Here is a 25550-nt window from a genome sequence, read left to right as displayed (position 1 = left end):
CACACAGCAGCTGAACATCTGGAGGTGGGCTTGAGAGGCTGGAGCAGAAATCAGGATTACAATCAGCACGCAGAGCAAGTAAATAAACGAACCTCGGGTTTGTTAATCAAAATGTGACAGTAGTGTGACACACCAATGGGACCCGATGGAAGGGTGAGTCTTTATGTGTTTTTATATATATATATGGCAATGTATCACATTTTCTCAAAAGAAGGGCGCCTTAAAATGCAAAAACATGAGGGTACCAGGATTTACTACACATGAATTTTTAGATTTTTAGGAATTTAAAAAAGAGGTTTATGAAACAATCAAGACATACGATTATTCTGTGAATGTTTGGTGCAAGTCTATTGTCCTGTATTATACTCCTTCATTGCACTACATGCTGCTGGTACACTGACAGCATGTAATTTCCTTATGCACAAACTATAAATCAAGCTGCACTCTAAACTAAGCCTGAGCCTGCTGCTGTTTCTACCACTAACTGCTGCAGTAAACCTGCTTTTATCACCATGTCTCGTTGCTGCTACTGCAATCAGCATGCAGAGAGCCACAAACACTTGATATTGGTTCAAATAAACAGAAATTCAATGTTTTAGAAACCTTTTGTTATTTGTGACTAGTTTCCAATCAGCACGGGCAAAATGCGCAAAACTAAGCTCGCACGCTACTCCATCTGATTTGGATTCTTGGATTCCAAACATGACTTCACTCGAGCGTTACCGCGGCAAGGAGAGCGTTACCGCGGCAGGGAGAGCGTTACCGCGGCAGGGAGAGCGTTACCGCGGCCGGTGGAGCGTTACCGCGGCCGGTGGAGCGTTACCGCGCCAAGGGGAGCGTTACCGCGGCCGGTGGAGCGTTACCGCGGCCGGTGGAGCGTAGCGCAGAGCGCGGAGCGGCAGCCAATGCGCCTGTATGCGCTCTGCCGTGTCTCTTTAAGTACAGCAGGCAGTGCTGTTGGTCCGTGTGTGTGTGTGTGTGTGTGTGTGTGTGTGTGTGTGTGTGTGTGTGTGTGTGTGTGTGTGAGCGCAGGGACGCACAGTGCGGCGCTGCCTCTCCGCAGCGTCAAACCGCCTCCTCTCACATCGGACAGGCGGCAGAGAGGACAGGTCGGCCCAGCGCCCGCATCACGTCCGCACTCCGACCAGCTCACTGCGGAGACGAAGAGCGGGCTGTCTGAAGATGTGGATCGGTGAGCCCGCAGGGCCGTTTCCATCACTCCCCCCTCCTCCGACTGGAAGCTAGAAAAGCGCTCGTCTACGGCGGCGTGTTGAACGGCACCGAGTGGCCACACGAACCGAACGAGATTGACGAACTAACGGTAGTTTATCCGCGGGAGGACGCGCCGTGGAAACAGTGGACCGGGGAGCACGTTTGGCTAAATGATCGCGGAGGAGGAACATCCCGCCGGAGACCGAGAGATCCTCGAGTTGCGTCCTGTGAACTGCACCAAACGGTCTGCTGAAAGCCTCTTCTGGACTCGTGTTTAAGGTAAGGGGAAGTGACTATAGAAGAGACGCTCTGATGGAACAGTCCACAGTGAGTCCTGGAAAGTAGCTTTGGTTCGTGGCGTTACAGAAGTCTGTGTGAAACACTGGCTGGTTAACATCCTCCTCTCTAGTGTTTGTTTCAGTATTTTTTTCACTGCTTGAGTGATCACCTGAAACTGAAAAAGCAATTTTCAAAGGGAAGCCTGGGCAGTGAATTCAAAGGCCACATTAATGCGTTAATGAGACAGGATCCTCAGGTGACACAAAGACCGGATGGCCTATAATCTACTGGGTTTATTGGGCTAGTTGGCAGTTGAGAAGGTTTGTCTTCATATTTGTGCTGTAATTGTTGCACATGTCGTGTTTGTATGCAGCCCCGTGAGTTCATCATCAGCAGTACGAAGGCATGAGTAACCAGGTGGTTGGTCGGTTGGTCGGTAGCCCACAGGCTGAACACCCTCATCGCTTCCCCCAAAGTGTGAAGCCGCTGATTCCCATTAGAGCACTCCTGCTAATTTTTAACCAGACCTGCAAATGAGAAGCAGACTCAACCCGCCTGCATTCCCCCCCCAAAAAAATACATTTTAGTGGTATCGGCGTGTACACAACCTCACTTTTTTGTTTCTCTGAGCCGATTTATGTATTGATGTTTTAGAACAAGAGTTCAGCTCTTCGGTCCGACAGGGGTTGTCTTTTTTTGTTGGTTTTTTTGCAAGTGTTCCAGCGTTTCAGACGTGAGGATTTGCTATTTGTATCTCTTTTATATAATTGAGTATCTTTTTTTATTTTTTGAAGGGGGTGGACGTATTTGTCATCATGGTTTCTGAGAATTCTAAAAGGCATGTTTCACTATTTTCTGACACTTTATAGAAAAAACAACAACCAAGAACTAAACATGCAGTTGATATGTTATATCCACGGGTCTGCATGCGTATTACTTTCAGGGTAACCCCTGATTTTAAGGGAATTATGCAAATTCAGCAGCCTCCTCTCCCCCTCATTGTTTCTGATGACCTCTGGACTGTAGATCACTGTATTGAACCGACTGTTCAAGTGTCCAAGTAAGAAGAATAATAACATAACGTTTGTTAAGATTGATCACTAGGCTGTTAAAATCAATTCATGAATGGCAGTAATTGCTGGTGCTGTTGCTATTTCAGCACTTAGCATGACAGTAAATAAAAAGCATAGAGCAGGACGGGCTCTTGTTGTGGCACTCAGTTCACAGCTCCTGAATCTAGACCGACTTATCAATATCATGAATGTCACTGTGGAATACAAATCAAAGCTCCCTTCCGTCCCCATCCAAGCCCTCCGGTAATGAGAGTCTCCATCACATAATGCGGTTTAAACATGGCAGAAATCTGCGGAGGCTCATTTAAAAAAATAAAAATCACATAGATGTTATTGTTGCTAACGGCGGCTGAGGCGTCCCGTGAGCTCCATCCTCCCTGAGGCAGAAGTGGGCGCAGGAAGAGGAATATGCCAACAAGTGGGAAAAAAACATACTTGTACGTATGAGAGGGTGCTGCTCCCACTGCTGCTGCTTTAGTGAACAATCAGGTCAAAGTCTCTGCCTCAACAGGAGCCCCTCCAGAACTCAAGTGGAGCATCAACCCTTAGCGATTGCACCGAAAACATTTAAACCTAAAAGAAGGGAATGCTTTTTGTAGTGTTGGAGTGGCCGGCAGCAGAATGAGAAGGAATCCCTCCACCGCTTATCTCCTCATCCTCTTGGCGACCTCTCTGGGACGTGATATGGATCATATCCAACGGCCCCGCAGGCTTTGAAGATCGCCACAGGAGCTGACAGGAAACGTACAGTCTGCATGCCTCGGCTAGCCACACATACGGGGAAATAACGGCGGTGCAGTGCGAGCTGTGTAGGCTTGGTGGTGATATATCGGCATCGAGAAAGGATGTCAAGATCCTCATTAGAGTGCCTACAAAAATAGCTTGGTGTTAAATAGTCTGCCGTCTTCGCCAAAGATGTGCGGAAAGCTTCAGACTGTTTATAGTGTCTGACGTTCAAAAGCAGGATTGTAGCTGGACTCAGTGGCTTCAAATTCTACTTTATGTTTTGGTGTGAATTCAAAACACAAAAAGGGTTTGCCTTCATTTATTATAGCTTGGAAAAGCCTATTTTGCTCTTCCTCGAAAGAAATGATTTTTTGAAAGAGGATCATCTTTAAAACGGTGTTACGGTTACACAGACCCGAGGAGAGGGTCAGCCTCGCTGCATGCACATCGCAGCCAGATTTTCAGCTTATAGGAGGATTATTCACAACACCGGACCTCTTCCATAAGACGTATCCAGATAATCACCGCCTAGACAGGTGGCAAGGAAAGACTGGATGCTAGACAGAAACCTCAACTTCTACAGATGTCTCAATCTCGGGCTCAAACCTGGAATTCAGACGCAACATAGTCAACAAAATAGATTATTAAAGTACACCTAAAACAAAAATATCTGCAATAATGTTTGCTCACATATTAACAACGAAAAACTAGGTGGCCAATTCTATATTTTGTTTAACCCAGACATGCAGTTCAGGCTCTATCAGACAGAAACAGGCTCCCTGCTGAGGTCATGACTGTTTAATCCAACCAAGGCTAATATGAGGAGTGAAACAGAGTGTGTGTGTGAGTGTGTGTGTGTGTGTGTGTGTGTGTGTGTGTGTGTGTGTGTGTGTGTGTGTGTGTGTGTGTGTGTGTGTGTGTGTCTCAGGGTACAAGGTTGTGTGCTCCAAACTGCCACAGTTTGAGAACTATTAGTAGACTTAAATCAGTCCATATATACACCATAATACACAATTACTAATAAATAACAGCAGATTTTTTGTTTTTAAAGTAAGATGATTTTCAGTATCGTAAGTCAATGTAGAAAAACGACTGTCAGCATCATCAGCAGGTCAGTCCGACCCAAACTGTTTGCCCTCTGACGACGCTGACTCACAACTGTGTGAACGTCCATCGCTTAACCGCTCAGAGGAGGCAGAAAGAGTGACGAGAGGGGCAGAGTGTGAAAGCAACGGAGAAAATGCATAAAGAGGATAAGGAGAAAACGGGGAATATAAAAGCCAGATTCTCCGTGGTGCGCGGTCGACCTTGACACGTCGCCAGTCGCCGAGATTAGCGCGTCACCGCTGTAATTGCTCACCTCGAGTAGCAGACCCCCTTGTCCTTTCTTCGACTTGATCACTGCCGAACAAAAAGGGCTTTTGTAAGTGTTCAAGTGCTGGGCTCTGTTTTCTGTACCTGCTGCACCAACAGCTCCGACCTGACAACAGGCGAGCCTTCAGGAAGAGTGCTGCCTGTGTGTCGGCCTGCGAGGGTTTTATCTTTGGCTAATGCTGGACCTCAAGCACCGTTTATACTCCTAAATGAGTTCCCACAGTAAACGGTATATACATCCTAATGGGTAAAAAATTTAAAGAAGTATTTTTGAAGCTCTTTTAGATTGATACAATAGATATTATATCTGAGCCACCCGGTGGTGTTTTCTCAGCTTTCAGAACATCACTTCAAGCAGCGTTTGTCGATCCGTGAAAAACACATCCATCCAAATCCAGACGGCACTGTGAGGGCGTAGACAAGGATTTTTCTGCTTAAACGAGACGTCAGGATTTTTTTGATAAGCCCTGTCCTAACAATGCTGCGCTACAGCAGCAGGAGCCCCGATGTGATAAGGAATCAGAAGGGGTGAATCCCCCCCCTCGAGTCTGTCAGCTGTGCACTCAGTGTCAGCGGCTTTCAGATCTCCCTTTCAGCGGGCCTGGACCTAATTGGGCTCTCACACTCACCAGACAAATTTGTCAGGTTGCTGTGAAATGAAATACTTGGGCAAATCAAGATGTACGTCCCCCTTTTTTCCACCCTTCCACCACCGTGATTATCGTGGGATAACAGTACAATACTCAAGCTTTTAAACGGATAAAATTCTTTTGCTTATTTCCCGTGGGGAATACGTCATTATAGGGTAAACAGCGTTGCCTTCTTATTTTAGTTTTGTGCTCCGTAATTACATCTTCTGGGATTTGATGTGAACGATGTGCAACAGTAACCGAGCCACGTCTATTTATACACACTTAAAGTCAGGGCTTATTATTCTTACACTCAGCCTTACATGTTTTTCCATTAATTTCCAGCAGCAAGCGGGATGAGCGCCTAAGTCTATCCCCTTATCAGCTACTTTTCGGAGTCTGGCGGTAAGCAGAGCACACACTTGAGCTCCGCTGCAACGCTAATATCCTCCATCTGTCAGAAGGGTTGGCCGCGATGTGAGGAACTCTCACATGCAGTAAATGAAGCCCGTCTGGCCACAAGCCCAGTTGCCACGCCTTGTCAACCCTCATCACCTCCGCTCTCTCCCGGCGACCGTCCACATGTCTTTCCCAGGTTGCCTGTGGGCCGGATGACTCAGCTCCAGCCTCCATTCAGCACCTCACTGGGTCCCAGTTCAGCCCTCTCCTCAGCCCCCCCGCCGACCTCAACACGGTCCGGTGACACCGTTAGACTGAGTCCACAACATAGGCAGCAGTATCTACTGTGTTAGACCCTCAAATTTAGTTTTTGTTTTTTTCTGGAGGTTGATGATTGCGCTCACCCCCTCTCCTTTATCTTGCGTTCATACCACTTCCATTTTGAGTAACAGAAGCTGGACACAACCATTTATTTATTATGTATTAATATTTCAGCTTCTCTGCTTCTTGTCCGGATTGTTATGTCTGCCTGGTTTGCTGCTAATTGTTACAATAACTAACACTGGAGTTCATCATCAGATGAGCAAAACGATTTTATTTTGTGAATTCTGTGCTAAATGAAGCTTTAATGGTACTGTGATCTATTCATGCAGATAGAAGTTTAGATAGCTGACGTTTCTGCACCCTAGTGGCGCTCACAGCATTGAACAATGTTTTTCTATAAAAGTTATCCAGGACATTTCATTTGGAGTTGCTTTCTACAGAACAAAAAGAGTCCTTTAAAGTTTCAGAGGCAGAAAGTTAAAACCAGTGCACATAAAAACAAAACTATCCGCAGGCAAGACATGAGAAATGTGTTGTGATGTTTTTTAAGAAACAAGTGAACTGTCCCTTTGTGCATCTGCATCCATGTTGGAAAGAAGTTTAGGTATTCTTTTACGGAAATAATGGAGCACCTCGCTGTCCGCTGCGTTATTTCAGAGATTTCTATCTCTCTCACACACTCGTAAACACTCTTTAGTCCTAAACGCTCCTTCTTCCATTGCTTCAGAGATGTTGTCCATGTTGCATCAGAGCAACAGTGAAACACTGCTGCATGCTCGTCATATTTTATTCATCTTAGGAGAGGCTGCAGCACTGCGAGCCCAAAGACGGCAGCTGCCAGAAAGCCTGAATCCCCAGACACTTCGCCCATTTCTACTTTCACAACTGCACACACACACACACACACACACACACACACACACACACACACACACACACACACACACACACACACACACACACACACACACACACACACACACACACACACACACACACACACACACACACACACACACACACACGTAACCTTTCCATCATTGCAGAAGTGATCTTTTCTCAATTTCCTTTCATCTTTTAACTTTGTGTGAACTGATAACAGTTTCAGATTCTCGGAACGCTATTACAGTAGAAAGAATTATGAAACAGTATTTGCAATCTCTACTGACACTAGATAATCCTTTTGTTAGTCTGACTCCCACAATAAGCCACCAACTAGAATTACCGCCTCGCGGTATTATGCCTCCACAATAATCAAACTGTACTGAGGTAAAAGTACCCTCACCACCTCGAGATTTGTCTACAACATCCATTCAACCCACCTATTTATAGTCCAGACTTAAAATACATGTGAAGTTACATGTTCATTTACTCAGTAATGGAATTGTCATTTCATGTCGGGCTGATGGGACCCACAATGAGGACATAATGACAACTTGTCAACAACAATCGACTAAAAATAGGACGTATGAGCCTCTAATGATGTTCATATTTAATAGAAGAGGATATGTTGACAGCAGGCCTCTGGTGCTGCTCGACCTTTACAGGCTGATTTGCGTGATGCTGATGAGGCCCATGGTTCACTGCTTACAGAGCACCCTTCCACATACACACTTCATGCTCCTCAGATGAATGCATCCAGACCAGTGCACTGAGCTTCATACCCTGCGTGACTGTGCACATTGAGGAGCTCATCAAAAACAGCTAAATAGCTTGTATACAACAACACTCAGAGTGGCAGAGGAGCCGCCTGCTCTCATGCTACGCTGTCGTTTTCCCTTTCATTAAAAAGGAAAATAAAGTATCTCTCTGTGATAATGTGAAACGAAAATCACAGGCTCTTTTGTGGTAAAGTTCTCGCTGTTGTATCTATTTTCCTGCTCATCTTCCTTTACCTCACTAAATTTCCCCAACAGACTTTGAACCCCGCGAGCATGGACTTCAAGTGCTTTCGATTCCGCTGTAGGTTGTATGCGTAGGAGGTAAAAGCTATATATCCTGCATACTAATAGCAAGAGTAGAGTTTTCTAGTGGAAATTTGTGTCATGACTCAAAACATGTGTTTTGGCAGCCTTATACTCTGTCCTGTTGAGGCCACAGTCAGTGGAAAACATTTAAACCCGTTTTTTGTAGTTGATTTCTCATCACCATATAAAGTGGCACTTTCGCCACTAACTTGGACAACACATCTTCAGCCTCAACCTTAATTTTAATCTCAACTACATGCCTTGTTTTGTGACTGCATCATGCACGGATGTGGCAGAACAAGAAGAAGTGATGCCATGGCGACGCACAAACAACACCGCTGTCACAGCTGGTAATGACTGATGTTGTTGTTGAATTCTGAATCGAATGGGTTACTAGGGGCAACACTGTACTTTTCGTATCTCTATGACTTACAACCCCAACCCTAACCTAATCCAAACCCTAACCCCAACCCATAACCCACCCCTAACAACAACCCTAAACCTAACCCCAACCCTAATCATAACCCTACAAAACGTACATTTTTCCCCCCACTCAAACTGAAACAGGAACTGTCCGAGTTAAACACTTGATTGTTTAACTTGATACCTACTTTTCACTGTGCTTCATGATGAGATAACAGGAACGTTGTCATTGTATTGTCCGAAGTGATCCCAGCATGTGGTGCTGTGGGCAGGATCAGCCCTTTATTCCAGACAACATCTTTAGTAGCCTCTCTAATCCTCTTTGCAGACTTATCGAGCTCTCCAGGGTATACGTTGGTCAAAATCTGAAACGTTACATGCAATGGCAGGTTCAGTGGTTCCTCTAGTGAATGAAAATGGATTCAGCTTTGTAGAAGTAATCTTGGAGACCACACCGTGGTTTTTACTAAAAGGAAAAGACAGGCCTGTAGCAAAAGGGAAGTGAGATTTTGTCAATACTGGTAACTTCAAACGGAACCAGCCTCACCCTGGCACTTATATTAACCCGACTGCTTTCAGTGCTTCTGAAACACACATGCACTGTAATAGTTGGGGCAAAGTAATTTGTAGATTGAACCGTCATAAATTAGAATTCTTTCAAATTAATTAGAAATGCACTTTTTGTTTCTCCGTCAGAGTGAAGGGTTAGCTGCAGAACAACAGGGCTGGAGGATTCAGCCTCTTGCTTAAGGATCTCGTTGACACTGGAGCTCCAATGTGTAGCGGGTCTTTCTGCACCATCGAGCACTCGGCTCGGTTTTTCTGTTCGCAGAAGAAGCCGTGTGATGCAGAAGGACAGTCGTGTCAACATCTTCCTCCGTGAACAACTTCCCCCCCCAACGACATGATTATTATACCACTGTAGGATCCTGCTGTCTTCATTTCGGTGTCGGCCAAAAAACGAGTCAGGATTTAAAGCTGCTCTAATTAATACTTTACAAAATAATGTATTAAATGTGTATGTGTACTGTGAGAGGGGTTGCTAGTAGTGATGGATGATGAACTGGAGAGAAGCTGGGGAACATAGTGGAGACCAAAGCAAAGGTAATAAGAGTGATTATTGGACTCAAAATCAATTGAAAAGATAATCGTTTCAACTGATCTTATCCAGTTAATGCAGTTTTAAAGGAGTAATTCAATGTTTTGGTAAATATGTTTTTGAGCAAGATCAATATTAATCTCATATCTGCGTGTTAGGACGTGGTTAGCTTAGCTTAGCTTAGACTGTGGAAACAGCGAACTTGGTTATGCCCAAGGTTCAGAATTACACCCACCAAACGTTATGTTACATTTTGTGGCCTCTTGTTGTTCGAGCTCAGAAATAGTAATACTGGAGTCACCTTAGTATTAAAAATATTTAATAGGAAGCTTCTCCAACTCTGACTGAGCCAAACGCCCACTCATTTCTGGGTGTACAATCCTGGAAAAAGAAAGTGCCTCGTTCTCGGTTAATGAATAACTGTATATCTTAGCTGCATGTTGACTGCCTCTGTGCTTTCACACTTTAACTGCAAACCCCCCTCCTAAGGCTATTCAAGCACAGAGGACTGAGATGTGCAGCAAAACTAAGCTGGGCGAATTCACTTTTAATTAAAGCAGAGAGATCGTCTGTGCTTCGTGAAGGTGGGAGAAGAAAAGGGGTGGGGGGGGGGGGGGGGGCTTTTCCCTCTTTGAAAAAACTGAACTGCAGATATTCTGTCAGGCCCTGAATGAAGCGCTTTGTTCAGGTTGGATAGTGGAAGACATCATTTGATCTCCCATTGACAGCGCCTCCCTGCTGCAGAATAATTACTTCTTTTATGAAGCCATTAGAGAGGGCCGATTCAAGTGATTGTTTCTCAAATGTCCATCTGTTTGGCCAACGGAGATCTGGGAGTGGCAGCTACTGTGGGTGTCATTCCGTTTGCCATCAAAGATTTGTACATTTCTTCGCATGTCTCTCCCCCAAAATAGCACTAAGTTCCATCTCCTTTCATTTCTTTTCTTCTCTCATTAACCAAACAAGTAGAATTATTATGTCAATCCAGATTCTGTGCAAATGACTCATTCCATTTTTTTTTTGTCTTTCTGCTCCTACCTAATTGAACCCTGCTGCCTTGTGTCCATGATCACAATGGAGCTGTAACTATTCATTCAGCCCAATTTTCTTTTTGCCTGTATCAGTTGCTTAGCGGCGTGTACTCGTAGAAATGACGACTCACTCGTCACTCTCTCCTTTACAATGCCGCAGCTTAACTCCACTGTGCACCAGTCAAAGAACGGGATTACATTATTTTTAGACCCTTTAATTTACCTCTTCTCTTTCAGAATAAAAGGTCACCACTGAGCCTAATGGACCATTGAGTATTATCAGGATTACAATGAGCTTTTACCCTGCCATCCTGGGCTTAATTTTTTAAGCTTCATAGGGTGTGCTTAAAAACCCCAACTGCGAATGGCCTGTTCAACCTCTCCAATGCCAAATGTGCTCATATTTCTAATTACCTCCAGGCCTGGGGACGGTGTCACCAACAGGGAACACAGCGATCATTTCATGACAGCAGTAGATCTCTTTGGTCGGTTTCAAATGTTGCATGACAAAACAACAGGAAATGCAAATAGCTACCACAAAAGGGTCAAAACACATGATTTCTACCACATAGGACGGTCTGTCGGTGTGCGTGTGTGTATATAGATAATGCCTCTAAAGCCCCCTTTTCCATTGCAAGACCCGACTAACACCCACTAACATCTGGCTTCTCTCTTCATTGAGAAAGGATTCAACTGCCATTCGTTCTCCAGGGGTATTTATTGGCTCCGGCTCGGATCCGCAGTGATGGAAACATCCTTTTCTGGTGCAACGCTTTGTGACACGTGTGAAGTGAATTAAAATCCACAGGGATTTGGATCATTATTAGCATTTATTAACGTAACTAAAGATACAATTAATATGCTGTCCTCAAATCCGCCAGACAACAGTGATTTTACCTCTCTGATCGTCGTGAATCACACTTCATTCAAAACACAAAATGAAAATCTGTGGGTTTTTCCACTGTTCCAACAATCATCAATCAGGTTTGAGGGACAGACTGAATAAGTAACACTGTTTATTAACCCTGCTTCTGCCAGCTGTGATATAGAACGTGACAAACCAGAAAGAAAACAGAAAGGCATATATAGACTTCTTTCCCACTGCCAGTATATAGCCTGTTTTTAGTGGGGTTTTCCTACATGTACACACTTCTGGTGGGAAAAGGGTCCTCCCTTACATACGAGGTTCCATCCCGTCCTTAAGTAATGATCGGCTGCTTAGCAGTTGAAGGAATTGAAAATATGTACAACAAGTTCCAACCAAATTATTTGACTATGTACTGGAAAAAGGTGCTGGAAACCTTTTATGGTTTGGGACTTTAAAACCCCAGATTTTACAATTTCTACTGCCAGACCATTTGGAAACAGAAAAACATGTTTTTACAGACTTTTCTGTCCAGACGAGAAAAGGTAAAACAGATCTTAGTACGACTGTTTAGTTAGTTATATTATGTGCATTTAATATTTAATACTACATTTCACTAAATGGAACCACATAGGTAGTCATCTAAAATGAAAAGTAAGACATTTTCATTAACATCGTATATCATTAACCTCTCAGCGGGACAGTAATGAGAGGGTAATGAATTAGAATGGGGTCACTGGATGTCGGACCACCAATATGCAGTTTGTCTAGACTCATTATAGCACCGGTTTGTTTAATTTTATCCCACTTTTGCTCGACATTTTCCCGACTTCCTGAGAGATTACAGACAGAGCTTTTAGTAAAAGGGTATATGAAGTGTCAGCACTGAAGCAGGGGTGGATGTCGTTTGCAGTAAATGGTTCACATTCATCCTGTTGGTTTGGGAGAAAGTAGACTAAGGAACAATGTGTAGAAAAAAAAGCTTGTCAGATGTTTTAAAACTGCCTTCTTATCTTCATATAATCTTCCATTGTAATTCTTCTTCAACGCCTGAGGAGCTTCCTTTTTTAATGTCCACCAGTAATATTAGGCCTTGAGCCAATCACCAACATGGGCACGCACCGAGATCAAACGCGGGTTTAATTAAAATGGCTGACATGAAAATGTGAAGCCAGATCTCTGGTGCATACCATGGAAACATTGGCCATAGACAAAAAAACAGCTTTGGCTGTGAGTGCTGGCAGTAGTCGTGTTCACACTCCAGTTTTGGGGGGCCGTGCATTCCTTGGAGTGAGCTGCTTGGATCAGCAAAGGTTTGGCATCTGACTGGTTTACTTGAGCTTTCTCAGCTTGACGTGTGACTTGCAGTCTTTTCCTTTCACGCAAATTTGACTGTTTTACATATTTCATCTTATACATTGCGTATAAAAGCCTCATCAGAGATGCCCTCAACAATCTTGCTGCTTCCTGCGGCTCTCAAGTTTTCTCCCTGACCTGTAATGAGGCACCAGGCAACTTTGCGAGGAGGAACAATCTGCGTAAACTTGGAACACGAGCGTGGCCAGCGTTATCACCGCGGGAGGAATGTGATCTCTAGTTTGATCTGATCTGACAAACGCGCCTAATGCGCACTGCCGGGCCAAACACGCCGGGGGAGCGGAAAGACAGGCCGCGGGGTGAGGGGAGGGTCAGGCTGCTGCAGCCGACACTGTTAAAACTTTCTGCTGCTGAAGAACCCAACACATCCGACACGTTAAAATGCGTTACAGGATTTACAAGACGAGTGTGTGTGTGTGCGTAATACAAACAGGGGGTTGGACAGAAGGACAATGAGAGGAGACTCAAATGATTTCCTTTCCCACTAAGGCTGGTGCACCTGATAACCTCCACTTCCTGCCACGGTTAGGACCATTTCTATCACAATAACGTGCGTTTCTTCCCTCCAGAAGCCCACTACTAATGACAATCCCTGTTGATTCTACGGTGGACCTCACTGAGATTCCTCCATACATAGATTTTCCTGTAGTTTTATTACTTTCACCACTGCGAAAACACAGCTAGAAAGCCCACTTTAAACTACAATTGGAGAACTCATTTTATTCAGCTGGTGTGATTTACACTGGGGATTTTGAAGTCTTAGAATAGTTTAAAAAGCCTCACCCTCATTCAAGAATGCTTTTTGGCAATTGAGAGACGGAGAGCGGGGAGGGGGGGGGATGCGAAATGGAAATCTGCAGAACCGAGTAACAATATTATATCTGCTTCTATCATGGCAAATATCCAGCTTCCAAATCTTCAGAAACATGCATCTTTAATCGTTTCTTTCCTTCAAACCACAAAACAATAACACATTATTTCTTCCACCGTCTCTTTGTCGTAACCACAGTTGTGCTCATGGCTATTCTTACAGTCAGGTGTTGAACCCACCGGTTGTAGCCGACGGTGTCTCTGAACTCGAGAGGCATTACAGAGTTAACCCCGGCTCTGTCTTGCTCAACCCTGGCCCCTGGTCAATGAGTCCCAGGACAGATATGAAGAATATTTATGGACTGACTTGTGGAGCCGTTTGCCTGCAGCACAAGCTGAGCTGGCCGTCGGCCCGCTCACCAAAGATTAACTTTGACGTTTCCTCCCCTAAATCCGCTCTGATTAAATATTTGCTGGCTCATTTAATATAAATGTGAATTAATGGTCAGTCAGTGAGTTCATGTCTGCTCCACTTGTGTAATTACCATGATTTGGTGGAAAGACCTCTTCACCTCCTATCTCATACACTCTGCACACATTCATGCCTTTATAACCGTCTGACCAGGGGGATGGCTTACTAACAGCAGTGATCAACCTGTGCGTGGGCATTTTGCGTACAGTGCATGAGAAGCAGAGGGGAGGTGTCACTTGTACTTGTCATTTCCTCCATCTGCTCACCCTCGGAAACCTTTTTTAACTGTATTTACAGAACAGAAGCACCCCTACTAGACTTCAATCCAACCAAGAGGCCACTATACATTTTCAGGATACCTCCACAGCGAGTCAGGAGTAAAAAGCCATGCAGAAATATGCGGTTTGATTTTTTTTTTGTATTTAGACTGTGTAACCCTGCAGGAATCACAACCCAGATATGATTTAATTTCTCCAAGGCAAACAAGCTATTCAGTTTGAAACAAAGACTAGCTTGTTTCAAAGCCGGGTCGTCCTGAAATATCATCTCTCCGTCGACGTGGAGCAAAAATACTGACACCGGACTGAAAAGTCGTCATGGTTACAGAGAGAGTGTAGGAGTCGCTTTTCAATAATGTTTATACTGCTGTAGCACCGACTACAAAGAATTATTATACTTTGTAAGTGCCTTTTGTGAATGCCTGTGAATTTTCAGACACAAATGTTTAAAGGAATAGTTTGGGAAATGGACTTCCTTGCTGAGAGTTATATGAGATTTGTTACCTCTCTTGTTTAGATTAGCTTAGCATAAATAAACAGTCAGGAATATAACACGCTACGACCCAATTTTTACATTTCTGTTTGCTATTGAATTAAACAAACGAGACATAATGTGTTACAGTAATTAGTTAAGAAGGAGTTTAAATGCCAGGCTAACAGTTTCCCCATGTTTATGACTTTGTGCTTCTTCTCCTTTAACTCTTGGTAGAGAGAACAAATCCTTAATAGATAGATTTATTTCTAGGACAGTTTTATTTCAAAAACTGAAGCCTGTACAAATTGGACTTTATGCCTTTTATGTGCCGAGTGTGAACCCCACTAATATGATATGCTTTGTTTTCTATCAACTTTGGCTCTGGCTTTGACTCAGCTGCAACACTCTTCATTTACACCTCGGGCAGAACACTCAGTGTTTGTCATGGACTCAATAAAAGAGATCTGATCTGAAAATGAACATAATACTAAATCATTTACAGAAGAAGCAAAAAAAAAACACCCTTGCAAGTATTTACAAGTTACTGAATAGGAAAAAGAGGCGGTTGGAAGAGGTCGGACAGGATGTGGACTGTCTTTGTGCCTTGATGCTGCGGATTCAAGCACATGAGCAAAAATGTGAGCCATTTCTCCTTCAGGGTCCCAGACTCTTCCCCAGACTAAAAGCCAAGGAGGTCTGCTGTGCCATTGAGGTTTCAGGTGACAAGTATTCTGAGGACTTGTCTCAGGGCCTACAGAGAGCCACAAGGGCGAGTGTCCCCTTGAATGTTCTGGAAAATTCTCTGACCCTGAGGAGTGTTGCATTACACCTCCCAATGTAGACTCCCTGGCTCGTCCCAGAACAGAGCCCTCTTTGAGAAGAGGCTGCTGAGAAGTCAGGATTCAGTCAGTAAGAAATATAAAAAAAAGAAGCAGTTATCAGTATTAGATCTTATGTGCGGTGTGTAAGATTTGGTCACATGCTTCATACACATAGGGGGCAGCATTCCACCTCTACTAGGGTCCATAAAATTCAGTTATAGATGATTATAAAAAAGTAAATTACCTAATAATCTTCACATGTATTTACTGTGCCACTAGCTGGTGGCTGTATGGTTCGTGTACGCCTTGAAAGTAACGCCAAAGTGGCAAACAATGACTCATATTGTATTTGTGTCTGCCTCACCACCAACCAACCAGTCGCTACAGTGACTCACTATCACCTCCCTGGTTACAAGTGGTATTACTAGCCAGGGCTAGCTGCTTAGTATGCTCATTTCAGTACATATAGATATCTCTATTTTGCAACCAAATACAATACATTTTTTTTTCACATAACATCACCACTGTAACCTTTTCACAGGCGATTTTGTTGTTCATACGCCTTTACATTCTGATCTAACACATGCACAAGAGATTTATGATGAGAAAAAGACAACCCATTACGGTGTACGCCCAAGATTCTATGGATGAGTATAACATCTTTGACCTCAGAGTTCTTTGAAAATAAAGTGTTTTCTCTTTTCCTGTCACACAAACTATCATAGCCTTAGATCAGCTTGAATAATTATTTTAATTATCTTTGATTCCTACATAAATTAGTTTCCAAAGACATCAGTGAGAATACAGCTTAACTCAATTAAATCTTTGCTTATAATATTGTATTCTTGTTGAAGAATGGGGACGGTTTTACAGTTTTAACTTATTTCCTGTAACAACAGCATTGCAAGGATGATGCATTTCCTTGCCAGCGATGTACTGACTTCATCCTTTCTTAACCTGCTCCTGTTATTTTTTCCTTTTCCACATGCAATAAAGCTTACTCGGATGTGTGCTCATTCTTTTTTTGTTGTTGTGTCTTTACTGTAGGTGGTGAGTCAGGCCCCCTTCTCAGTGAATACCAACCTCACAAAAGGCGAAAGGATCTCAGCTCAGCCTGTAAATAAAACCCTCTTCCTTCTGCACAGCGTGGGAGAAAGTGCCACTGTGGTGCTGGTGTGGCATCTCTGTAGGCTGATAACTGGAGTGAAAGCGGCGTTGAGGGATCATCTTTCACTCTGAGCCGCTCAACTTTCATGCCGCGGCCCCGGAGCGGGCTCTCAGGGCTGGACTGTCAGCAGGAGCGCGGAGAGACTCTGTGGACTCGCACGACAGCGCAGCACAGTGCACAGGTGTAAAGCATCTTCCTCATGAGACTGAAGGCCTACATGAGGGAATAGTCATGCCATTGTTGGGATGACCTCCACAGAGGATTAAGACACTTCAACAGAGTTCTTCTTCGTTTTTGGTCGCCCCCCCAGTGGGGCTGTGTGGTGGGAGCAGGGACAGCTAGTGTTCATTCTTCTGCTTTATGACTTTTCACCACTGGGACAGGGTGTCTGAGTGGAAGGGGGAGCCAGCATGGCCAAGCCTCTGCTGAAGATACAGCGCTATTTCCGCAGGAAACCTGTCCGATTCTTCTCCCTCATCCTCCTCTACCTGACCGCCGGGAGCCTCGTCTTCCTGCATTCTGGCTTCGTTGGCGAGAGTGGCCCCGGGGCCAGAGGGGGGCAAGACTCTGCGGTAGCGTCGGTGATGGGAGGCCGCACTTCAGCGTCAGATGCTCGGGGGCTTGGCATCATGAGCAGAGTGTTTAAGGAGACACGGCGGTCTCGGCGGAGATATGGCCCTCCGTGGATGAAAAGGGCCAGACAGGAGGGCCAGGAGACGGTGCGCAGGGGGGGAGACTACACCAACAACTGGAACCGTGCACTTAAAGGACGCAGTGCCAAAGACGTGGACGATGGAAGAGGTGGGTTATACCAACACTACTTTACCATAATGTTGCATTGGTGTTGTTTTTTAGTTCAACAATAGATACACTATAAAAGATGGTTGCAATTGGCTTCCCTCACATAAAAAATTGGATTAAGAGAAATACAATAATTCAATGTAAAGCTAATAAGCAGATCAGCAAAGCAAAAATAGAAATTACTGGTTTAATAAATTCATTTTAAATGAGGGAATAATCCAAATATGTGCCAGCATTCACAGTGTTGCAACATCAATGACTACTCCTGGATTCTGTTGTTTCTCATCAAATAATGAGAATATTCAACATATTCTAAGAATTTAGACCATTTTATGACAGGCTGAATCATGAAGCACATTCACTGGCAAACACTCAGGCAGCACTTGATGTTAATATGAAATTGATCCAAAAGTAATCTCTAATTACAAAAAGCGCTTCATCTTAATGACGGGGAATTTCGAGTTGTAATTGGTCATGTAGGAAATCTCTTGAGATTGGAGCGAGATCATGATCATGATTAAGTCCTCCGTCTCGTCTCAGACTGAAACCTTCGACGGTCTCGCCCACAGAGCTGCAACTGCAGTTTTTGCTGCACAATCACAACATCTATATGACTTTACGATAACAAGATTTACACTTTCTATCTCTCTAACTGTACGACTACATAATCCTGTCAGAAACGGTTTACATATAAACTCCTGACTGGCATCTGTGACATCTTATCAAAACACAAAAGGGTTGTGAAAACACCAGCTCGAGGACAGGAAGTGATTGTCCAGAGCAGATATCTCTGACCTTGGATGGCACGCATATCCTGCTTACTTTTTCCTTTCCAACAGAAACACGGTCAAATGAGCCGATTGGAGGATATCATTTACTCCTGACTCACTCCTCTCTTCCTCCTCTTGGCTTTTCTTACCCCGTGGATAAAGCATAAATAATAAATAACATTGGCTTTCTCAAACATGTATTCGAGAAAACCCTCCTGTGATAGTAGGACAAGACCACTAAGCCTCTCCATGAAGAAACACAATACAACAATAGTGTTTAGCAGTTGTGGAAGTCTGGAAAAACTCAGATCCTTTAATTGAGTAAAAGAAATAATACCATCCATCCATGATCTGTAACAGCTTATCCTATTCAGGGTCGCGGGGAGGCTTGAGCCGGTCCCAGCTGACATCAGGCACAGTAACTAGAAACTACAGCCATCAGATAAATGCAGTGGAGTTTAAAGTACAATGTTTTCTCTGGTAAAATAGAGGTATAAAGTAGCATAAAATGGATTTACCAAAACATTGTAGTAGAATTACATTACTCAAGTAAAAGCACTTAGTTACTTTCCACTGTAGGTGTTTAGACATTTAAAACATTAAACCTCCCATCAGGTGTCGTAGATCTCATATCCGGTCTGCTATTAGGAAATAAATTAAGGTTTGCATGTTGCATTCAATAAGATTACCGGTAAGTAAAGTCAGCAATATGACAATATAACACTACTATGTTACTGAAAAAATACTCTAATTTTACCTAAATTAGAAGCTGTTTGGCAGTGAAATCCATAAATACCACATTTTAAAAACTTAATCTGTAAAATAACTAGTAAGTATATAGGTGAATTGTATAGTACATTAAACAATATTTCTCTCTGACACACAGCGCAGACGTATAGTATAAATTATAAAACAGCATACAATTGAAATACTAGAAAAAGTAAAGGACAAGTACCTCAACATATGAATGAAGCACAGTGCTTCTTATTTTTCCATCAGTTAGAAACATTCAGTTCAGCAGATGTAAACATCTGGTCCAAATACTGCTTAACACAACACACCCTATTTGGGTGTTTCTATTTATTTACATCCACAAGCAATCAACTTGACTCCAAGTCCATTGTGGTTCTGTGGGTTTCCCTCCAGAGAGCAGTACAGGCAGGTGGAGAATCCAAACTACCCAAGAATATGAAACACATGTGTGAGTGACTGCTGCACCGCACGTTTGTTAGCATTTGGACAAAATGTGGAGGCAGCGTTGCCGAGTTTTATCTCACTCTACTCAGGGATGAACCCCTCTGAGCCTGAAGAGACCCCCGCCAGAAGAGAAACAAATACATGATTCTGTTATAAAAACTATGAGCCACAGTACATTAGAGTATTAGAGACCAGTGTTTTTATAGCGCAGTGCTGAGCTATTTTTTCCCCAATTCAAGGCCAGGAAAACAAACATGTTTACAATGTATATTGAAGCTTTGGGTTATCTGACAGTTGGGCTCAGTCAGTCCCCCCCTCCCCCCCTCCCATCCTGAAATACTAACCTCACAGGACTGCAACTGAAAGTGATGATGGAGTAATTAGCAGCTTCAAAGCATTCGTTTGCTCTCATACATGCAGCTCCACTCATTACTCTGCAGGTTTATTTTTTCCTTTCCTCTCCTCTCACTGCAAATGCACTAATTCCCGCTGGCTCCGGATTTGTTTTTTAGGGAACAGTGGAACATAAGATGCAGGCCACAGTACATGAACACATTTGCACTCTGTGGTGCAAAGGCAGTAGGGCACAGAAGAAAAACAAGACTGCACAGGGGATATAATGTAGCTGGAAAAACTCTGTTGATATTAGTGAATATGATCCACCAGATGCAGGTTCATTATTGTGGAACGTTTGTATTAAACAGCTTTTCCCCCACTCAAAACAAGGCTCCGGCTTCATTTAAATCTGTTTCCGTTCATCATAAAGCAGATTATTCTCCAGCTCAACAATAGTTAGGAGGAAGATTATCGCAGAGTCCTCCAGCACACCACATGCTGCACAAATGCAGGTCTTTAGTCCATAACAATTAAAGTAATGCAGGGGACTAGGACTCATTTAGCTTTCACCAGAGGCTCAGAGGGGTAATAGCACAGCACAGGTGGTGAGGTTTGTTTGTTAACGGTATAGTGGAGTCTGTGCAGCTCGGTTAAACAGAGAAACCCTGTTTTAATGAGCGAAGGAGCTGTTGAAGGGTTGCAGTATCTCTCTCTCTGCAGAGGTTCAGTGAAGCCCAACCCCCACACACTCCTGAATAAATGCAGAGAGGTGACAGTAACACTTACAAGCCACTAGAAGGGGATGTGTGTCTTTATAAATAAATAAAGATTCTGCCCCCGTTCGGACTCCCCATGTGCTCTGTTACTACACTGTGTCAGCATGTGAGGAAGTTGCGGACAGTATTCACCTCTGACTCTGATTGTTATGACTGTGTTGTTCATAGCTGAAGTAAACACCATGTATCTATGTATTTTATTTTGAAAATGCATCTGTCTTTTTGTATAACGAACACGTTTCTTTTTCTCTTTTTCAGCAAAGTACTTTGGCTGCTACATTGATGACACACAGAAAAGAGCGCTGAGAGGAGTTTCCTTTTTTGACTACAAAAAAATGACTGTATTTCGTTGCCAGGACAACTGTGCAGAAAGGTATAACGAGCACAATACACACTCATCCATTACATACCCCCTCTTTTCTATTTCCACTGTCAAGCCGATGATTAAAGCACTTATAGAAATTAGAATGGACAGTGATTAAAAGGAACATCTTAATGAGGCTTTTATGAAACCAAAATTATAGATCTGATGGTCAGTTAACGACCAACGCAGGCTCATTTTTTAGTTTCAAAGTTCATGTTTGACCTTGGAAACCGCATGAAACAAAACTTTTTCCAAAAGGAGACTTATTGAAAGACGTACTCCAAGCTCATACTTGTATTTAGGGGTTTACATGCTTTTATGTTCAAAAACTGTTTTTTTTTTCATCCCGTACGTCTGAATATGTCCTGAAATGCCCAGTTTTAGCATGTTTCAACAGAATTGTATTGCTAGGCAACAGCTTGTTCAGATATAATAGAATGATAATAATAATAGAGCAGAAATAGCTGCAGTAATAATATAAATATAGTAATAAAAGTGTCGAGCAGGGCCATGGCAGCACGCACAAACCCCGTCCTGTCGCCCCCACGAGGCCAGTATAGGGAGTAAAGTTGCGATAAGCTGCTGGATCCTTATTAAGCCCCAGTGTCTCCCAATGATCTGTGTCACAACTTCATTAAACACATGTATTTTGGAAAAATTCCTACACTATCTCTTTAATACAGGAGACATTATAAAAAAGGAGGAAACACTTTAAAGCCAACATCATGTCAGCTGATATTGTGCTGTAGTTATTCCCCAACTAGTTATTCATTACATTCTCTGTTAGTTCCATTTCATAGACAAATTGCCTGCCCACTGGCACAGAAAAGAACCAGAGGAGGCTCTTGTGATGCAATAAGAATCAATTCCATGTGCTAAATCTGTGTGGCACAATGGTGACCCTTTTTATCACACTTCCCCATATTGTATCACTCTTTGCACATGGAATCAATCAAGAGCCTCTTAAGCATTTTTGTCAGCGTGCAGGCAGTTTTTCTACGAAATGAAACTGGCCAGTTTCAGCCACACACGAAACTATCTTTTGAAAAGCCTGGATATAAGACCCACAAACCCTTTTGGTTTCTTCGGGTGGCGGCGTGCTTTACCAGGTTAATAGTCTAGCCTTGCATCGAACGCCTTTTAAGACTGAATAAAAGAGCCGACTATTAGCCAGACCTTATGGATCAACATCAATGCTTTAACTTCAATTAAGTTCTTCTGGCTGTATGGGAGCACATACTTGCAGCAGGATTCTAATCATCCTGCGGCAGGGCTTCTCAGAAGAGTTTGGGCCCTTATATAAACATCTAATCATCCATGGTTTTGGAATGACACTTCACAGTCACGTGTGGGTGTAATGTGAGTGTCTGCATACATTCAGCCATGTTGAATAGACTTTGCTGGAGACCTGCTGCAGATTTCATTTACTCACTTTAATGCATACGTACATACATACAAAAACATCTGCTCGTACATTATAATTCAAATTTACTTGGATTAGCATAAAAATCCAATTCTATCCTCGTGTTTGTATGGAGTTAGAACATAAAAAGGAACCGCTCTGTATGCTCCAGTTTTGAAATCATTTATATCTCAGCTCCTCGCCTCCATTTGTCTCCTGTTTACTCGTATCCCATCTCCCCCCTCTCTGCTACCTCACCCATCTTTCTTCCACCTCCTCTCTCTCCCCGTGGAATACCGGGGACAGCTCTATCCAATGCATTGAATTACACCCATCACTGATTCACAGAGCGGAGAACAGGAACAGAGAGAGACGCTTGTTTAGCAGCGCCTTCCTCCTCTTGCGTCTTGCAGCCTGCTCGCCTCCTCTCCCAGAGCAATGGTTTAATACGAACAGACAAACAAATGAGGAGCAACAGCACATAGGGGAGCTCAGAGGTTTGGGTTTGATTGACAGCCCGGGGGATTTGTTCCGTTAGAGGGGCGTGTTAGACGTCTAATTGCAACCAACAGGCCTCTTGGGAGTCAAATTCCTCTATCGAGCCAAAAGGAGGGGGAGAAGAGATGGATTCAGTTTGTGTATAATTGCCCTAAGAGCCTCATAGCATTTTCACAGTAACATTTGGATGCGTTCTCTTCTTGTCTTCAACATCCGTAATTAAATTGATCGCTGTTTATCCATTTGCTCCAAATGATAATCAGCATTGGTCTGTGAAGGATGAGGAAGAAACCACTTAAACCGCCGTCTTTCCCTCACTAACCAGGCTAATGCCTCTTCTTTTCCCTCCAGAGGGTACATGTACGCAGGCTTGGAGTTCGGAGCAGAGTGCTACTGCGGCCACAAGATCCAGGCGCCCAATGCTTCAGATAGCGAGTGCAATATGGAGTGTAAAGGAGAGAAGAGCAACCTGTGCGGAGGAGCCAACCGACTGTCCATCTATAGGTTGGAGCTGAGCCAGGAGTCGGCGCGGCGCTGTGAGTCTGACACTCTGCAACAACAATAACCCCCCCTCGTGCTTCATATGAACAACATGCTGCACAGGGCAGCACATTTTAAAGTTGTTTTTCTTTCAATTTCATATATAAAAAAAAAAAAAAAAACTGTCAACATAAGGCCGGTCTCCTCTTTTGTCAATAAGCCGACAGTCGATTAGTTGTTATTTATGCTTATTTGACGCTGAATGACCAATTTTCAGAAAACTTATAACAACATATCAGGTACACGTGGGGTTTAAAGTGGTGCTCTTTTGGTTCTTCGTGGAGAAACTGTTACAGATCTGTCGATTAAATTAACTAATCGATTAATCAACAAAATCTAAAGAGTGTTCGTCGACTAAGAATTTCTAGTGAGTCAGAACAGCCCTATCAACGATGGAACTGATGTCCATGTGCTGAAAATGTGCACACCTGACTGTATCAACAGTATCCACTGAGACAAAAAGATGCTTTTTTGATCCAGAAATCTAACAGGTCCGTCTGTTTCGAAGGAAAATATTTGTTTTATTTTGGGTTAATGCCACAGTGTGGAAACAGGCTGTTCGTACCTCTTTCCCCGGAGAGCTGTGCTAACTATGTAAGCCCATCCAGCAGTGGTCTGCATCTGAATCAGTCGCTGCTGCTGCTGGAAAACTACAGTGAACTGAATTAGCAGAAGTGAAAAAGATCTGTGCATTGTGGTGATTTCTTTCTTTTCAAGTCTTTGCCACAGTGTGGGGTAACTTTTCTCTTTCTTTATCTCCCTACCGCTTCTTCGATCTACTAATCTAATTCAACTACTGTTGAATCGGAGTTATCTTACTTTCCTCGTCCACTTCACTGATGTTTGTTTATTATTGTTATTATTTTCATTTCTGCTTTTTTCCCCCTCTGTTTGCAATCAGACTGCTGAATAAGCTCTTCGTGTTTGTGTTTTTACCTCTGACCCTGATCTCCATCATGTGAACATCAGAGAGGAAATGCAGGGAATGTGTCGAGGTGGCTGTTCTGTGGGGTTTTTTTCACGGCCACATGGTTGAGTGTTTTCAGTAGAAGTTAAATGCTATGATGATCCTGCCTTGTTGTTATACAGCCCATATTATGTTCTTCTACATTTGCATCAGTGATCTTATTATTATTAGACCTTGTTTGATGTTTGTATGCTTCATGAGCATGATGCTAGTCAATGGAGCACAAGATAAGCATCTAAGGTTAATTAAACTCAAAGAAGGGTAACTAGAAAGAGAATTCAGTGAAGATATACTGCAGGCAAATAACCAGAGCTAGGACATGACATTAAAAATGCAACTTTTAGTCAGGAAAAAATGTCAAAAAATAAATAAAACATTAGATACACACACATGACTAATTAGCAAGGGACGTTGCCTCATTTTAAAGGCTCACAGCACTGACTCAGCAGTCTTGTAAGTCTCATAAATAGGAAGAAAAACAGCTTCATGCACATATTTTATTTAGCAACGTTTGAGCAAGCTTCATCGTCACAGTTAAAAGCCTATATTAGACCGAGGAAACCAGTGGAGAAAGCCTCCTATGTACATCAGCAAGGCTGACATGTTGACAGCCTGAAATAAATGTAAAATGGATGAATTGAATTAGCTTCTAGTGACGTTAACCAGCGGTTTTCAATAAGTGTCCAAGGCTACATATGATAGCATTTCAATTGTGATTTAAAACCACTTCCTTTTTTCACATTTTTTTATTGTTCAGTGGAAAAAAACTGGTCCAATCATTCAAATCTAATATATATATAAAGACTGCAAAAGTATAAAACAACTTCCTGTGAAAGAAAGCAGCAGCTCCTCTCTGTTGTTGGGATTTATGGTCAATCCACCAGACTAGAGTGAGAGTCTGAGATTAAAGGTCATCAACACACTGCAGACGTTAGAGCTGCTACTGAATGAGTCTGCTGGCAGGTCAGGGCCTCAGTAGACGTGGGAATATTCCCAGTGGGATCTCTTCAGGAGGGGTCAGTGAAGAGAGGCCTGATGGAAGCTGTGCTCAGCGACTGTAAAACTGGAGTATTTGGTGGGGAGGTTTCTTTCTTCCT

The 25550-nt window shown here is 43.2% G+C and overlaps 1 protein-coding gene across 1 annotated transcript in view; it reads left to right on the top strand.

Annotated features, from left to right (window-relative positions):
• The first annotated feature begins 1053 nt into the window (after positions 1-1053).
• Positions 1054-25550, top strand: part of wscd2 (WSC domain containing 2) — a 29257-nt gene continuing 4760 nt past the window's right edge. Inside the window, exons 1-4 of the mRNA XM_084024798.1 lie at positions 1054-1491; positions 16682-17603; positions 20941-21055; positions 23298-23482. Coding sequence (XP_083880924.1) covers positions 17213-17603; positions 20941-21055; positions 23298-23482 — 691 coding nt within the window. The 5' untranslated portion in view covers positions 1054-1491; positions 16682-17212. The remainder of the gene's footprint in view (positions 1492-16681; positions 17604-20940; positions 21056-23297; positions 23483-25550) is intronic.

The sequence above is a fragment of the Eutrigla gurnardus genome (genome assembly GCF_963514095.1).
Source record: "Eutrigla gurnardus genome assembly, chromosome: 13".
NCBI lineage: Eukaryota > Metazoa > Chordata > Actinopteri > Perciformes > Triglidae > Eutrigla > Eutrigla gurnardus.
This window is presented reverse-complemented; position numbering and strand designations above follow the sequence as displayed.